General features: G+C 36.4%; 1 protein-coding gene and 1 pseudogene across 1 annotated transcript; one reads left to right on the forward strand and one right to left on the reverse strand.

Annotated features, from left to right (window-relative positions):
* The first annotated feature begins 4,339 nt into the window (after positions 1-4,339).
* Positions 4,340-5,229, forward strand: LOC148932266 (uncharacterized). Its single transcript, XM_089063663.1, has one exon. The coding sequence runs from the start codon at positions 4,612-4,614 to the stop codon at positions 5,227-5,229; it is 618 nt and encodes a 205-aa protein (XP_088919789.1). The 5' UTR covers positions 4,340-4,611.
* A 3,837-nt stretch (positions 5,230-9,066) lies between these two features.
* LOC148932267 (uncharacterized) lies at positions 9,067-10,179 on the reverse strand (annotated as a pseudogene).
* Positions 10,180-18,065: the final 7,886 nt, after the last annotated feature.

The raw sequence follows: 18,065 nt of genomic DNA on the forward strand, positions 1-18,065 counted from the left end.
TGGGTAGGGAAAAAATCATCAAATATTGTATGCTTATGGAGTACATCTGATTTCACATGCCAAAAGATGTCTACTTCTAACTCTTTTATCCATCCACAAAAATTATTAAGATTGCTTGATCAGAGTTGTGGAGTAGTGCTGTCTGACTCAGACTTTTACTACTTTGCTCTGCATTTTTACAGAATGAAAATTGTTTGATAATTTATGTTTTTAAGTTAAACGTTATACAAGGAAAGAACAGTTCATAAGGAAAGTTATACAATAAAAGGCAAATTGTATAACGTTATAAAAGGAAAGTTATACCTATAAATAGACGCCTAATTAACATCTCTTCAATCTTATTCTCAAATCTTACTCTGAAATCTTGCTCAGAATTCCAAAATTTCCTTTGGATTTTGACACAATTCATTCTTGTGCAAGAAGATGGCTGTCTACAGAAATGGCGCGACTTGGTACGACCGGTCGATGCTGCAGAGCGACGAGACGATCTTCGTGATCCCGCCCAATCAGAGCCGTCACCGCTCCTCTAATTGGTACGACTGCTCGATGCTGCAGGGGGACGACACCATCTTCCTCGTCCCACGCATCCAGAGCCGTCGATTCGTCGCCGCCGCCGACGGTCATGATCGAAATCAATTAGGGGTTCCGAGGAGGAGGAGGATGATGATCGCGGAGCACATGAGAAGTAAATTAGTGGTGCGTGATCACAGTCACAGAGATGATGATGATGATGATGATGATGATGGACTTGGAGTGTGCGTGATTTGTCAAGACAATTTGAATTTGGTAGCGCAAAATCATAAAATCGTGAGACTTGATTGCGCCCACTATTATCACCCGCGCTGCATCACCAATTGGCTCAATGTCAAGAACACCTGCCCCTTGTGTCAAGCACCTGTCGTTTAGTTTAATTGCTGTATTTTACTAATTTCTTTTGTAAGAGAATCAATCTACAACAATTTTATTTGTGTCAAACAACTGTCGTTCAATTGTTGTATTTTAATTTGTTTTTAAGAGAATCATTTATATACACCACCGGTGCAACGTTGGAATATAGTAAATAATTAAAAGATTACCATAACATAATGCCTTTTTTTCAATTGGGATGACCGGTTTTATTATTAATTATATTGTTTGCTTACTAAATTACACTTTAAATTATTTTAGCTTCATCCACAATAAGTGTCATATTTTGCATTTCAATTTATCATAGAATCACATTTCATTTTTACTATAAATGGTAAGTGGACTCCACATTCCACCAACTAATGTTACACATGTTTTATTATAAACTAATATATATAAGTGAGACCAATAATTCACAAACTTATTCAATCTATTTTTCTTTACATTTCTTAAAATCCATGCCCACATTAAATGTGACACTTAATGTTGGGACTGAGGTAGTATTTTTTATCTAAAGAACATTGATCTTAATATTTAGATATCACAACAAATTAAATCTCCATATTCTACTCCTATTCTAGATCTAGTACTCCATCGATTAGATCTCCATAAACGCCTATGTCAACGTATATACATTTGCAGATATGTATATGCATAGCAACATTATATACACTACCTGCATTATTTATCAAATGTAAAGCTACCATTTTAACTGCAAAATGGAGCAATAGAACATTGGATACACACTTGACTATTAACTTGCATTGACACACGCTACAAAACAAAAGAGTACTATATTGGATAAAAATCACTAATAAAAAAATACTTCGGAGCAATAGAACATTGGATACACACTTGACTATTAACTTGCATTGACACACGCTACAAAACAAAAGAGTACTATATTGGATAAAAATCACTAATAAAAAAATACTTCTTCCGTCCTATAAAATACTATATTGGATAAAAATCACTAATAAAAAAATACTTCTTCCGTCCTATAAAAGTATTTCTTTTTTTGATTCTAGAGAAAAACTTAAGTTCCATATTTGTACTGGACTTTTTTTAAAATCCGACTTTGGGAGAGACGCATTAAGGTCATGCGTCTCCTTTTAATGAAACACACGAGCGTCATGCGTTTTAGGGTAAGACGCATAGAACTCATGCGTCTTTGAATTTTTATTTTATTTTATTAGAAGACGCATAGAGCTCATGCGCCTTAGGGTAAGACGCATAAGCGTCATGCGTCTTTCTTCGAACTTAAAACAGACGCGAGGCAGAGGCATTAGCTTCATTTTGCGCAAGAGAGGGAAAGGGCAAGCGATTTTCCGGCGAATCTCGGCGATTTCCAACATATTACGGTAAGTTTTCTTCAATCTTTCAATATTTATCCCTTAATTCGGTGTTTACTGCATATTTTGTGTAGATTTCTCTCAATTTTGTAAATTAGGGTTTATTACAAATTGTTCAATTTTGACCGATGTTTTGTTGTTTTGTTAGTTATAATGGATTTTATTGGTGAAATTCATTCTATAGTATAGTTTTTGATATGTTTGAGATGCTTGATGTTGTGATTTTGGTTGTGATGTTGTGTAAACCATTTTTCCCTTCTTTGAGATATGATTATGTGACTTTGTTTTGCTTGTTTGGATCAAGTAGGATAATAGGCAATTCCTTATTTATAGATAAGAATCATGAGATACATTATTAATTAATTAATTTGAGTTCGCCGTAGCTTGTAGTTTAATTATGATGAAATAGAATATTTGCGCAAAAAGCTTGATCTACACGTGATTTTTGGGAGATGATTTAAGTGTATGAGATTCTTATTATTCTATATTCATGTCTCCCTCTTTTTTTCAATTTATGGACTAATAAACTAAATAAAGGTGTACATACAAAGTTTCCAAGGAGATATCAAATCAGGCTAATATTCTCTATCATTCTGGATGCATGGAACTTATAACTTATCGGATTAAATAGAGAGATTATCATTATTTCCTTCCTAGTCATAACACATTACAAAATGAATCAATTCCTACATTTGTAAACAATTACTATTATTCCCTTAAAAAGTAGGATTTTTTTATTTTTCTGTTTTCTTTTTACAGCTTCTGTTACCTTCTTGTTTGTTTAGGACCTAATTTGAATATGTCATTAGATTAGATGGCAACTTCAAGTTCTAGCGGACCGTTATTATGTGGACCCGAAGATCCGTCAGTGCCATTTCTTCAGAGAAAACACATTTTAAATAAACTACTGAATGATGGCACAACACATGTTTTCAAAGTTCGATGAACGGAAAGTAAGATTTGGGATGTGGATATTCATGACAATGTGATGTATTGGCTTGAGAGATTTGGTTTCAAAGGCATGATGGATTGTGGGAAGTCGATGAAGGTCGACAATAAGCTTATCACGGCTTTGATTGAGTGTTGGAGGCCGGAAACGCACACTTTCCATCTACCGATTGGAGAGGTGACGGTGACTTTAGAAGATATGCAAGCCATTTGGGGCTTGAGAGCGGACGGTCACGTTTTCACAGGTCGTGACTATCATGTCGGATATCCCGATTGGCCTAGCAAGTGCCAAGCTTTGCTGGGATGGTTACCAGATACAGGGTCAGAGACATAGCAAGGCGGTTTGCTGATGACCGCTCTGATCAATCAAACGAGGATACCTTTGGGTGATTACCTACCTACATATGTATATATCCAAAGGGCACGTATCCATGCCTTAATCTTGTTAGGAGGACTCATTCTACCAGACACCACGGGGTGTAAGGTTCCTTATATGTGGCTGAATGCATTGGTGGATCTGGACGAAGTGCAGAATATTAGTTGGGGTAGTGCGGCTTTGTCGTACCTGTATCATTATCTGTGTGGGGCTTCCATAGATCAGAGGAAAGAGTTGGGTGGGCCTATAGTGCTTCTGCAGCTATGGGCGTGGAAAAGAATGCCCACATTGAGGTCGTTGTTCATAGGAGCGCTCGTACACGAGCCATATACGCCATGTGGCGCCAGGTATGTATTTAAACATTTATTTTTTATGTATCTTGGGACAACGGCTTTTTACATCAATTTTATTTATAGGTGGAAAGGAACTACGCATATAGGAAATGCTCCTAGATTTTCGTTTGAGCATTACCGTGATCAAATATCTTTGATTAAACCTGGGCAGGTGACTGTCTTTTTTTTTTTTACTTAATTTATGAATTTATTATGAAATTAATTTGGCTTTTACATTGTTGGTTTTGTAGTTTTTGTGGACGCCATATGCAAATTGCATGCTGACTGACTACTGTAGGGATGTGACTGGATGCTCCCATTGTGACACTTATTTGATATGTTGGGCATATGTCGAGGCGCATGAGGCTGGACGAGTGCGCAGACAATTTAATCAGTACCAGGAGATTTCTCAATCCGTAGATAGGATGCTCAAAGAAGCTGATCATTTGAAAAAAAATAATCGGCGTGGTAAGAAAGGAACTAATTGGGAAGAAATGCGTCAGTTCTTTATTGGGAAATGAGACATGAGATATGAACAGGTTCGAGGCAACCTTAGGTGGCGCAACGATGTACAATAACACTCAACTGAGTCCGGGATACATGGCGTTTGACTACTGATCAAGAGATAGACCCAAGAGTGCGACAGATTCGAGAAATTGTTAGGCGTACTCTTCAGTCTACGAACCACGCCAATGTCATGGAGTACCCGACTTCCCAACGCCAAGATGTGGTCATGCCTGAAAGACGAAGGACTGTACCACATCCACATCCTGGGGTGAGGGGTGTTCGAGTTGGTGGACACGGTAACACGCGACAGATTAGGATGTCGCAACCGCATCCTGATTATGTGCAACCAGCGCCTATGAATCCTGAGTATGACCCACCTCAGTGGTCTTTCTATCCAAGCCAGGAGTCTCAATCACAGTGGAGTCGTCCCCTCCTTTCCCCAAGCCAACCTGAGCCTGATTGGAGTAATCGCCCCTATTCACAAAGCCAAAATGAGCCGCAATGGAGTGGAGCCCGAGCATCAGTCGATTCATACTTCCACAATTATCAGTTTGTGGCTCCTCAACGAGTTGAAGAAGATGCTGATGAAGGAGAAGAAGAAAATGAAGTGGAAGAAGAAAATTATGAAAGCGAAGAGGAAAATGAGGAAGCAGAGGTTCAGAACACCAATGTACAACCTCGCCCAGTTGCGGAGGGTTCGTCACGCACTGGGGTTGGGAAGTACGTGAGCAAAGTGATGAAGATATTTTCAACTAGGAAGAATAAGGGGATTGAACCGTCGAAATACACTCCATCGACGTATAAGTAGCTCATTGTGGAATGATGTAATGTTATGTATGTTTTGTTTACTTGAACTTGTTTTCATTATATATTGATTTTTGGTACTTGATCAACAGGTTTATTGTGGCATACTTTAAGATAAATTCTTGCCAAATTTTTTTTAAAAATCCACAACTTTCATGTAAAAACCATTATACAATTACCTTTAATTAGATAAATTATAGTATGTGTGAAAGATAATTTAAATCAAAAGATTTATACGAAACTATAAGTTTTTGTTAATTTTAAAAAATAATTTAAATTCTCATATTGAAGGCTCAAAGCTCAATTACTCAACAAATCCATCACAAAATGAGAAAATCATTACATAAAAAAGGTCCACCAAGATAAAGGTACTCAACCAATCCATCACAAAATGAGAAAATCATTACATAAAAAAAGGTCCACCAAGATAAAGGTACTCAACCAATCCATCACAAAATGAGAAAATCATTACATAAAAAAGGTCCACCAAGATAAAGGTAGCAACTTGTTTTTCATCCAACCGCAGTAGAAACACAGTCTTCACCAACAAGTCCTGTTACAACAGAAAAAGTATGATTTCCCATAACAAGATCCAACATGCGCTGGTAATTTAAATTAAGGAAAACTAAAATTTAGAATAAAAAATACCTGCGCAGCAAAAAGTGAGGATCCTTCTGCAAATGTCAACAACTCCTACATAACACGACCGACTGTGCAATTTCTTCGGTCATGTCCCTCTACGCCGCAATTCCTACACTTGCGGGGAGCTTTCGGTTCATCTTCCTCGCGGACATCCATTTGATTAGGAATCCTTCTTCTTCTTCCTGGTCCGCGCTTTCGAGGAAGCAACTGCTCAGGGGTGATTTGCAATTTTCATCCGGGTTTAGCCCAATAGTCTTCGTGTCTTGGTGCTCCAAATGGGCCACCAGAGTACTGTGCTTCCCATGTGGCTTTGTGGTTGTGTTTATCAATGAGTTCAAACATAGCGTTACCTCTATCTCTAGCAACAGTGCAAGCATGTGAATAATGAACTCTCCACATCTGCCACTCCCCACAAGTGCAATTTGAAGCAAAAAACTGGACCTCTTGTTTGTTGTTTCCCTTTGCCTGTCCATTTTCCATTCGTGGACGACTTAGAATTTGGTAATGGCCTTTTTCTCTCGGTCAAGTACAGAACAATAATGTTTTTGCCCCCTCGCATCATTCGCAGCAAGTTTATCCCTCGCCCACGGGGTTAACCGACCTTCGGTGTGTTGTATTTCTGTTTTTTCTATCTGCCCACCATATTGTTCTCCAAAATGTCAGATCAACTAAAGCTCTAATCGGCAACTCTCTAACACCTTTCAACACTCTGTTGTTTCTCTCTTACATGTTTTGTAACGCCCCGCTTTTTCGAACCCTAATTTTTGTGACGTGAAAATTTTTGCATTAAATGCTTTTAATGCTATGCTATGTGGAATTAAATGACGAGTGATTTATTGCAATGTTCTTGTGACCTAATCGCGATATGGAGTTGAGTTTGAGTTGAATAGTCAAACTTGTTGAATATGTGACGTGGCTATTGAATAGTCAATATCGTTGGAAAATGTGAAGTGGAGGTGAAATTCGAATATGTGGATATTTGAATGTGGGGAGAAAGAATAATTGTGGTGAATTATTTTCCTAAGGGATGAGTGAGAATTAAATAGGAGCATTATTTAAGTATGTGGAATTTTCAACCCCTCCTATTTATTGAAAAGAAATCCTATTTTTCTTGGATTTAATTATTATTTGGGATAATTATCCAAATTAAATCCAAAGTCCAAATATTCCTATTTATCTATGAAGAATTCGAAACCCCTCTTATTTCATGGAGATTTTCGAAATCTCCTAATTATGGGAGAAGGGATTATTTTTATTATATTATTTGATCCCTTGTTTATTCTCTTCCATAAATAAATTCAAATATCCTAGCATATCTTGCCAAATCTAAGAAGATCTTACCATATCCTAATTTAAATAGGATTTTAATTAAATCCCTTTTGAGAGAGGCAAACTACACGCCACTTTTCACTATTTAATTGGGGAGAATATTTATTATTTTCTTGCTCCGTGATATTTTATTCTACTCCGTGAAATATTCAAATTAAATCATAGGCTAATTTAATAGCCTAGAATTTGAAATCCCCTAAAGATATTATATCTTGCACTCTATAATTTATTTAATTAAAGATATTAATCTTGCAAATCTCTTCCAAATCTTTAATTTATTTAATTAAAGATATTATATCTTGCACTCTATAAATAAGAGTGAAGACCTAAACCCTAGATCACAAATCACGCCCCCCACTCCCAAATTTTCGATCCTCTCCTCTCTCCCACTCTCTCAAATTTTTCTTCTACTTTCTCCATTAATTCTACATCTTTTGGAGAAGAATTGAAGCTGAAATTCAAGGATATGTTGAAGAATCAAGATCCTACTTGTTTCCTACCGATTGTTCTATTGAAAAGGTATTTTTATTTTGATCTTCTCTTCTTCTACCGATCAATCGGTGTTCTTGAGTCCACATGAATTTAGAACGAGTGAAGGGGAAATTAATCGGTGAATTTGGATGCATGGATGTGTGTGTGTGGCCGAGTGTGTGTGTGCACGCCTCGGTAGGCGTGCACATGTGTCGTGTGTGTGTGCGTGTGTTGTGTGTGGAGAACACTCATGCGTGACACGATTTGATGTTAAATCTAGAGTTGTTGTGTGAATAAAAACGATATGATAATCGTACTTTGATTTTGAATGGGAATATTGAAAATAATCGATGGGAAAAGGGAAACGTGAGAACATGCATATTTTGATCCATGATTAAGACTTATTTGAAATATATGAACTAAAGGTGATAGTTCGCGTTCCCGGTGTGATAACAAGAAGAAGTGCGTTTTTGAACTCGAAGGAAATCGAGGTGGACTTTATTCTAAACTCTCTCTTATGTTGAAAATATATGAAAGTGGAGCAATAAGGGTGGATTAAACTGTTATGTCATGCCTATGAATTATTTTGGATATTGTGTGTGCCTGATGCCTAGATTGTGAGTACGCTCCATTAGGCTATAGGGCTATAAAAACGAATTCGAGTCTGAGTAGGGCCGCAAACCCTATCAGGCTAGTGTACACTGGAGATCGGGAGCCGTCCTTGCTAGTCGGCCGATCTCGTGGGCGAAAGTGTGGCCAATCGTCGCACCATATGAAATGTTGATTGATGAGAAAATGGGAGGTATTATTTGACTGGCCAGTCCATGAAATATTTTGTGCTACTCGATGCTATCTTTTCAATTAAACGCTAAACCTCGAGTTCACTATGGTAAGGGTAGCATAACTATTAAAACATTTTGGCATGAGTCCACTGAGTATGCTTAAAATACTCAGCCCTGCATGTGTTTTCCCTATGTGCAGGTTGAGCGGCGATGGGCGGTCGGTGGTGTTGAGATGGTTGATTCGAATAAAATGGATGGTTGGGATTTTGAGTGTGGTCGTGTCCTCATACATGGCTTCACTCTCTCTTGGAATGCTTCTGCTGAATATTTTGAAACTTATTACCTTAGGTTGTTTTGAACTTGTTCTTTGATTTGGAAATTTTGGTGAATTATTGCATTTTGTTGGAGCTACAATAAACCTTTGACTTTTGAGCTTAGCCTATGTTAGCTATTAAACTCTGATTTTTCGTATTTAAAGCCGTTGACTTATTGCCTTGACCTTCATTAAACACTTGGTCAAATCTCTTTAAATGAAACCCTAGTCTACATTTCTTGATGCCTTAAGCTCGCCTAGTTAACAGTCGTCGTATTTATTACACCCTAGAAATGCCGGGCTGTTACATGTTTGTTGAGGTCAACCCCCATCTCTGTTCATCATCGTAACAAAGATACCAATTTTCTTTTTTGGCTTTATTGAGCTCTTGTATCGCAACAATACTCTCCTCCCGTAGTGCACATCGCCTTCGGATATATTTACGTACTTGAGTTGTGACACACAATCTCCATATCTTGCCTATCACATTAATGCCCTTACATTTTTCCATGATATTTTTCCTCAAATGGACCAAACACCATTTGTGGTGACATATCGGCGGATTTTTCCATTCATCAGAATGCATAGCCTTAATGATTCCTTTACGCCTATCCGATATGATGCACACCTCCCTTTGGTATTTCACCACATGAATTCTTACATGATCCAAAAACCACTGCTAACTGTCGCCAGTTTCTTCATCAACAACATCATATGCAATCGGCAGAGTCTTCTTGTTAGCATCAACACCACAAGCAACAAGCAACTTACCTTTAAATCTTCCTCGAAGGTGAGTCCCGTCTATTGTTAAAACTGGCTGACACTCTTGGAAAGCATGTATAGCAGGCCCAAGTGCCCAGAAAACATAATAGAAGACTTTATTACGTCCCTGGCTCAACAACTCATTGTGCTTCCACTCAACAATTGTGTCTGGATTCCTTGACTGCAGTTCAAGCATGTAGCTTGGCAACTGTCTAAATGACTCCTCCCACCCACATATAATTTGTCATGAACAAAATTTCTTATAACTGATTACCACATGAAATTTGTCATGAACAAAATTTCTTACGGCTGCGGCTTTGTACTTAACATTTTTTAGCAATTGATGGCGAATACACAAAGCAATCATTGATGATGAAAAGTTAGCATGTCCTCTATCATGGGCCCGTTGTGTCACAGAAACTTCCCAAGAACATTCATTCGCTTTTTCAGTGTCGGTCTCGCTGATAATAGCTACCCCATCTTCTGTCCTCCCTGCTGGATATTTGCATACAACATGCCACCTTCTTAATTTGCTCTCCACCATCCTAAATTGTTGATGTTGCCTCAAACTCCACATAGTGATAGCAGTCTTCACATGCAACTTGCTATCAAATTTTGTTCCCGCATTAATCCGATGTTCCTCATCTCAGTACATAGTGTTGTGTTCATTACCAACATCAGGTACCTCAGAAGGACCACTCGGTAATTTGCAAAAATATTTCAACCCACTGTGAACGTATTCTGGAAGTGGTTGTCACTTTGCACGACGGGTTTATATATTACCTCCTCATCACTGGAAATATCAGCTTGAGAATCATCACTTAAAATAGTGTCAGATGATGATGACGACAATGGTGGATCATGGTCTCTTCGTACAACATCAACATTATCTTGAACATTCACTTGATTATTCATTCCAACATCAGTAGCATCAGCTGAAGGAACTGGCAGTGGAAGCGGGTTTGCGACGGATTAACATAATTTAACAATTATTGATCGCACAAATAAATCACATAATAAGATCTATTTAGCAGATTATTTAGACAAAATCTATTCGCGTAATTCTCACATGTATCATGCTCATAACTTGAATCAATCATGCTTTAAGAATATTGAAACCTAAAACATGCTTTTCTACGGAGCAGAAATAATACCTAATTAATTCTCCAATGAATTGAAGATGGCTAGCAGCTTCTCCACGTGACGCTTTGAATACTAGACCACAAATCTTCTCTCATGTTCCCGAACTGTACTCCGATATCAGTGTGGGCTGATCTCACCAGAATACTATGGCTTAAATAAAGAAGACAGAAGAAATCCTTTTTGGAATAGGACAAAATTTCGAACTCCTCTTCAGCTAGAGGGGGACGAAAATTACAGTGTTAAAAACTTATTATTTATGTCTCCTTTATTCTCCTATTTATATTAAGTTCCTTTTGGGCCCAGACAGGGATCTATGGAAGGTTTTGGATATGGGTTCATCCAATTTACTTTTTACTAATTAAATTAAACCCACAATTTAATATAAGCTATAATTGGAATATTACGAGCAGCCACTACAGAAGTAATATTGAACTCTCCCCATCCAAATCTGAAATTATAAGTAATCCGGGTTTCCGTTTAACTTTCATTTCTCGCGCTTAAGATAAAAAAAGTCTATTAATTAATTAATGTCTTCTATGGACTTAATTAATTAACTTCTTATTAATTCCAAGAGTGGACTTAGCATGAAACGCTTATTTATTATTCATAGAGTAATCAAACTCTAACTAGCTAGGTTCCGAATAATAAAACCTTGTTTCGCGCTCCTCTTGAGGACATTATCAAACGAGACTCACCTCGCGCACGATTCAATATAATAGCAATCCTAGCACCGCTAGATATTAATCACCACTACCCAATATATCAGGATCATTGGGTTATGAAAAACCCGCACCATTTGATAAGTCAAGGTAATGCATAATCAATACCATATGCTCAATGCTAACCTACATTGATTAAGAAACAAATATTTATCAAGACCTCGCCTTTCAGTAGATAGCCTAAGGACAAGTCTTGCTGTTAGATCCGTTCAGTGTTATACCACACCAATGTCATCTTATTTCACTAAGGCTTAAAAATATGTGGACTGACATTGCAGCCTTTCTCGATGGATAGTCTAATTCCAACTAGGTTGTGAAATTCATCTTTTTCTTTGTTTAGGACTAACCGTGCTACCTTAAAGTGGACGCCGCCCACAACCGGTCTACATTTAAACATGCATAAACATCCATTAAATGTAAAACATAACAACATTATGACAAAATAATCTGTGTTATTCCTTGGAAATTAAAATAAGAGTTTTACAGTATTCAATCACTCGAAACGTGATTTCTAGTATACAAACTCTAACATCAGCAACATCTGCTTGCTCATTCATACCACAATCAAAGCTCATATATTCAACCCTCGTAGATGATCCAACACCGTAATCAACAATTGGTGGGATTTCTAAATTTCTTAAAGGCGAATACTCAAGAAATAATTCAATATGACGAGTAGAATTTTGAGCCTCATTGAACATAAACATCACACTTTCATCACTGTCAACCCCAGTACATATGTAAGTCATACCGGTACCAAAGAGACAATGCCTCCATGATATTTCAATGGAATGTTGATTCATATCTATCCTTATCTTAGCACATATCATTGCAACTAATTCAGAGAATGAAACACATGAATTCAATACGATGGAGCCTCTCGCACGAGGTGGATCATTACCAATACCCACTTGAGGAAGTTGAACTATTCTACCACCCCAATACAAACTCACAAATACTGGCATCATTTCTGCATTAAAAAATATACAATATAATAACAATTAGAGACATTTTTTTTCTATAAACCCTAATTTAGTAAATTTGATAAGTTTGGCATTTGAAACCCTAATGTTATGCAATAAACAACGAATAAGTGAGAAATGTTGAAAGATTGAACAAAACTTACCGAAAGATAAGAGGAAATGGCCGAAAATCGGCGAGAATCGCCGGAAATCGCCCAACAAATCGCCTTCCCCTTTTCTTTCTTTCTCTTGCGCGGAATGAAGCTACTGCCTCTGCCTCGCGTCTGTTTTAAGTTCGAAGAAAGACGCATGATGCTTATGCGTCTTACCCTAAGACGCATGAGCTCTATGCGTCTTCTAATAATAAAAAAAAATCAAAGACGCATGAGGTCTATGCGTCTTACCCTAAAACGCATGACGCTCGTGCGTTTCATTAAAAGGAGACGCATGACCTTAATGCGTCTCTCCCAAAGTCGGATTTTAAAAAAAGTCCAGTACTGAAGAGTGGTTTATAAGCTAATAATGGTTAGCAAAAGAGTGTTCTAAAATTAATGAAGAAAACCCTCGGTCCAGGAAATCCGCTAGACACTGGGTCTAGGAACTCAGAGAACCTTGAGCTACCTGTCGTTGGGCACACAATCACTACCTTAACTCCCCCTTCAAAACCCTCAACCCGCTTTAGCTAAGAAAACTAGTACATGGAAGTAGGGATCGAATCCACAAAGATGAATGCGCAAGTAAACATGTTCAAAGACTCGGGAACTATTTTTTTTTGGCTGCTGCCACGCAATTTTTGGGGTTGAGCTTTAATTCCTAGACTTGGTAATTGAAATATTTTACTCTAACAGCTAGATCTAGGCAGAGACATAAAAGCATGCATATTAATCGAAATAGAGCGAGACAATTGCTAGATCGAACGAACAGTTTCCTAAATTAACCTAGACTTGGGAAAGAACCTAGACGTGGGGACCATTTTCTGAAAAGGTAGAGTACGATTGAAAAGTTGCAAAATAACTAACTAACAGCAACATCATCTTCTCCAATATTTATCACGAAACAACCAGTTAAAACAGAGCAAGAACGAAGATCGAAGCAAAGTAAACGAAATTAAATCGATAGAAATTAAGAACAGTTAAAACTAAAGCAGATCTACAACTACTAGACGAGGCAAAATGAGAATGTAGAACTTAAACAACAAAATGAAACGAGATCAAGCAGATCCAACCACGGGACGCTTAATCCACTCCGGATCCAAGCCATCCATAACAACCAAACATCATTTCCACCTCCGATCCTCACAAGTCTACGTAGATTCAACCGATCATAAACAATTTCTTACAAAACAACTCCAAACTCAGATCATCCAACAATAATCAGCAAATCAAACCCAAAACAACACGATAAGGTAAACGAAACAAAAACAGTGATATCCATTGCAAAATACGAAGTATCCAACGATAGTAACAACACAAGGCCGAGTCTCGAACAGCGAGGACTCGGCGAGTACCAAAAGTAGACAGAAAAATAAAAGACAACTGTTTCTTCGCCTCCTTAGAGACTGTGTTGCACCACAAACTTCCGATGAAATGAGAACCCCCCTAAGATTTCCCCCAAGTGTGTGAGTGTGTAGAGAAAAATTGGAAAACTAAGCTAGGAGCTGAAAGCGATGATCCTTCATGTTGATTGCGTGCTCCTTTTTATAATGGATAAAGCTTCTAGACTAATCTTGTAATGCCCATTTTGCCCTACGATTCGATGCTCTTTTGTCTAGCGCTCTCCCTTGTCCAGCGTATTTTTTCCGCCGGCTTCCTCCACTAGGCGATCTCTGTCTTCTTCCTAGGGTTGGCGATTTTCTCTACACACCTGGCTAAAAAAGGTTTGTTAGACCCGGGAAATCGTAGAATTTATCCCTATAACCAATGCATGAAATTAGCCTTATCAAGTACAAATATGGAACCTAACTTTTCCTCTAGAAGCAAAAAAGAAATGCCCCATAAAAGTAAGGACATTTTTCATTTTCGAATGTCCCATAAAAATATTCCCTTCCATTTTTGGTAATTTCCCATTCTGATGGACCCCATTCTCCAAATATTCATATTTATATGGTTATATGGGACGGAGAGTATATAAATTTTAAAATATTACTCCCTCCGCTCATAACAAATTGTGCACTTTCCATTTTCGTTCGTCCCACAAAAATATGTGCATTTCATTTATGGAAAGTTATGTCAATTTAATAATGTAGATTCCACTATCACTAACACTAGTTTAACTAACATTCTCCTCCTCTCTCTTACTTTACCACACCATCCTCATCATATCTCTTACTTTACCATACCATCCCCCTTCTCTCTCTTACTGTATCAATTTTATCTTAATTTCCGTACCATATTCATTGCTCATATTTTGGGATAAGATCCCATTTTAAATTTGAATAATTATAATTCCAATAAATATATTACTCCCTCCATTTTTTTGAAAATAGCAACTATTTTCATTTTAGGTTGTTCCTTAAAAATAGAAGCTTTAGAATCTTTCTATTTTAGGACATGGACCCTACAATCCACTAACTCTACTTTCACTACTTTTTCTCTTCCTCTCTCTTATTTTAATCATTTTTCTTTTCCTCTCACTTACTTTATCAATTCTTCTCACTTACTTTACCGATTGTGTATTAAAACCCGTGCCATTTCAAATATTTTCTTTTTTTGAATACGGAGAGAGTGCCTTTTTCTATAGGTGCTTGTGATGGATTTGTTGCAGAAAAATAAATAAATTATAGTTTTGGATCTTTTTAACTTGAATGAAACCATGCTTTTGATTAATTGAAACCTAAAACATGCCATCATACGGCAAGAATTAATTACATTCTTGATTCTCCAAAGAATTGCAGATAGCTTGCTATTTTTCCACGTGATGATCTTTCGTACTAAACCACGGATCTTTTGACTGGTTCCGAACAATATATCTATATCAAGTTAATCTTATCAAAATATGTAGAGTGAACTGCACCAAATGACCCTAACTTTTACACTTGTTGCACTAGTGACCCATAACAAAAAAAATAGCACTAGAGGAGCCTAACGTTAAATATAATCACGAATTATGTTTTTTTAGCCACTTTTCAGACGAAAATGCCCAAATAGCTTGAAGGGCATTTTTGGCAATCCCTAAGTTTGTTGACATATGAATTCTGTCACATTTCTGACAGCAGCTTCTTAAGTGATTTTCTAATAAGTTCTGGTACTTCATACGTGATTAAAGTTTTGTCAATATTTGTACAAAAAAAATTCTTATGTCCCTCTATTTCTAGTTAGTGGTAACAATACTTATATCATGTAGGAAATTCATTGAGAAACAAAAATATGAAAAAGTGAAGTTATTTATGCAATAAAATCAGAATAATATACAGAATAAAAAAATACTCTCTCCGTCCCAATAAATATGAAATGTTTGCTTTTCGGCACAGGATTTTATGTAGTGTTGTTTTGTGAGCTAAAGAAGAGAGGGTAAAGTAAGAGAGAGGGAAAAGTAGACATAAAGTTATTTCTATTTTAAGAAATATTTCATTTTAATGGGACAGCCCAAAAAGGAAAACGTTTCATTTCTAGTGGGACAGGGGGAGTATTTCACATTTAATGAAATGATACAATATTATTTTATTGAAAATATTGACATATAAAATATTATTTCATTATATATCATCGAACTTATTTGTTACTCTAAGCCTAACTTTAAGATGATTTTTATGATTGATATTTTATTGATGTAATTTTAATTTAGCTCAAACCGAAATTTTTAACATCATATGAACATTCAATCTTTAGATATAAATTTGTATATTTTCTTGCCATTCATGATAAAAAATTCAAGCATGTGATATTAGCTATTCATCATTCAAGATTTTTTTATTAACAATAGTATTTGAAATAAGACAATGTAAATTTATAAATTAATACTACTCCCTCCGTCCCAGAGAAGTTGGCATACTTTGAAAGTGGCACGGGATTTTAGGAGGTTTTGTTTTGTGTGTTAAATGGAGAGAGAAAATATAATTTTTATATTCATGTGAGAGAGAACTTTTTCCAAAAAGGGAAATGTGACATCTTTTGTGGGACAAACTAAAAAGGAAAGTGTGCCAACTTCTCTGGGACGGAGGGAGTACAAATTAGGATATTTTCATAATAAATAAAATTGATCCATAAATCAATGTAAATAAAATAAATTACAGGAAATAAAAATATGGAAAAATACCAGAAAATGAGTTTTATAAAGAAGAAATAGTCTCATTTTATTATGTTCATATTAATTTATGCAGATAATGATAAATATGTACTTCCTCCGTCCCAATAAATATGAAACATTTGGTTTCCGGGGCACGGGATTTTATGAAGTGTTGTTTTGTGAGTTGATGAAGAAAGAGTAAAGTAGGAGAGAGGGAAAAGTAGAGAGAGTGATGTTTCCATTTTAGGAAACGTTTCATTTTTAGTGGGACAATCCAAAAAGGAAAACGTTGCATTTCTAATGGGACAGAGGGAGTATGTATAAAAAATTTAGAAAGTGTAAATAATGACAAAACTTTAATTACCTATGAAGTACGAAAACTTATTAGAAAATTACATAAGAAGTTGCTGAAAGAAATGTGGCAGAAATCACATGTCAGCAATATAATGGAGTGACAAAAATGCCCTTTTAGGGTCTGAGGGTGTTTTGGTCCGAAAAAACATGATCCGCGATTATATTTACGTTAGGCCCCTCTGGTGCTATTTTTTTTGTTAAGGGTCACTGGTGCAAAAGTTATGATCATTTAGTACAGTGCACTCAAATATACATGGCTTGAATAAAGAAGAAACAAAATTCTCACATAGAGTGAGAAAGGAAATCAGCGCCCCACATTAGAGAAAATGACAAAAATTATGTGTGTTCACACTGTCTATAATTTATTCTCCTGTATTTCTTAAGTTATATATTCGGCCCAGTCAGTAATCTATGGAGATTTGAATGCAAGTCATACTCATTTGGCTTTTAACTAATTAAATTGAACCTCAATTTAGTCGGCGCACTAAATGGATTATTATTATCAGCAACAACATTAATACTATTGATTCACCTATCCAAATTCGAAATTATAAGTAATCCCGATTTCCTCGTTTAATTGATTATTTCTCGCGATTAAGATATAAATATTAATTAATTAATTAATATTCTCTCCGTCCGCCATTAGAAGTCCCACTTCTTGGCGTCACGGGTTTTAAGAAATGTTAAGAAAAATGGGTGGAAAAAAAATAGTGGAATATGAGTCTCACTTGTATATATTAGTTTTAAATGAAGTGTAACAGGAATGGGTTAGTGGAATGTAAGACCCTATTACCATTTATGGTAAAAGTGAACCAGGACGCCTATTCGTGGACAGAGGGAGTATATGCTATGAACTTAATTAATTAATTTTTATTTATTCTTAGATTGGACTAAAAAAATGTTTATTTATTATTCTTGGAATAAAATCGCAACTAGCTAGGTTCCGAAGAATAAAATTTTATTTCAAGTTGCTCTTGAAGACATTATCAAACCAGACTCACTTAGGGCATGATTCAACATAATAGCAATTCTAGCACCGCTAGATATTAGTTACAACTACCCAAAATATCAGTATTATTGGATTGCGAAAAATCCGCACCATTTGATAAATCAAAGTAATGTATAATCAATAACGTATG

The sequence above is a fragment of the Salvia hispanica genome, chromosome 2 (genome assembly GCF_029641045.1).
Source record: "Salvia hispanica isolate PSC_SH4W2 chromosome 2, Shi_PSC_v1, whole genome shotgun sequence".
Classification (NCBI taxonomy): domain Eukaryota; kingdom Viridiplantae; phylum Streptophyta; class Magnoliopsida; order Lamiales; family Lamiaceae; genus Salvia; species Salvia hispanica.

Coding starts and splice junctions, on each gene's coding strand:
- LOC148932266 (XM_089063663.1), top strand. CDS start 4,612: ATGGAGTACCCGACTTCCCAACGCCAAGATGTGGTCATGCCTGAAAGA.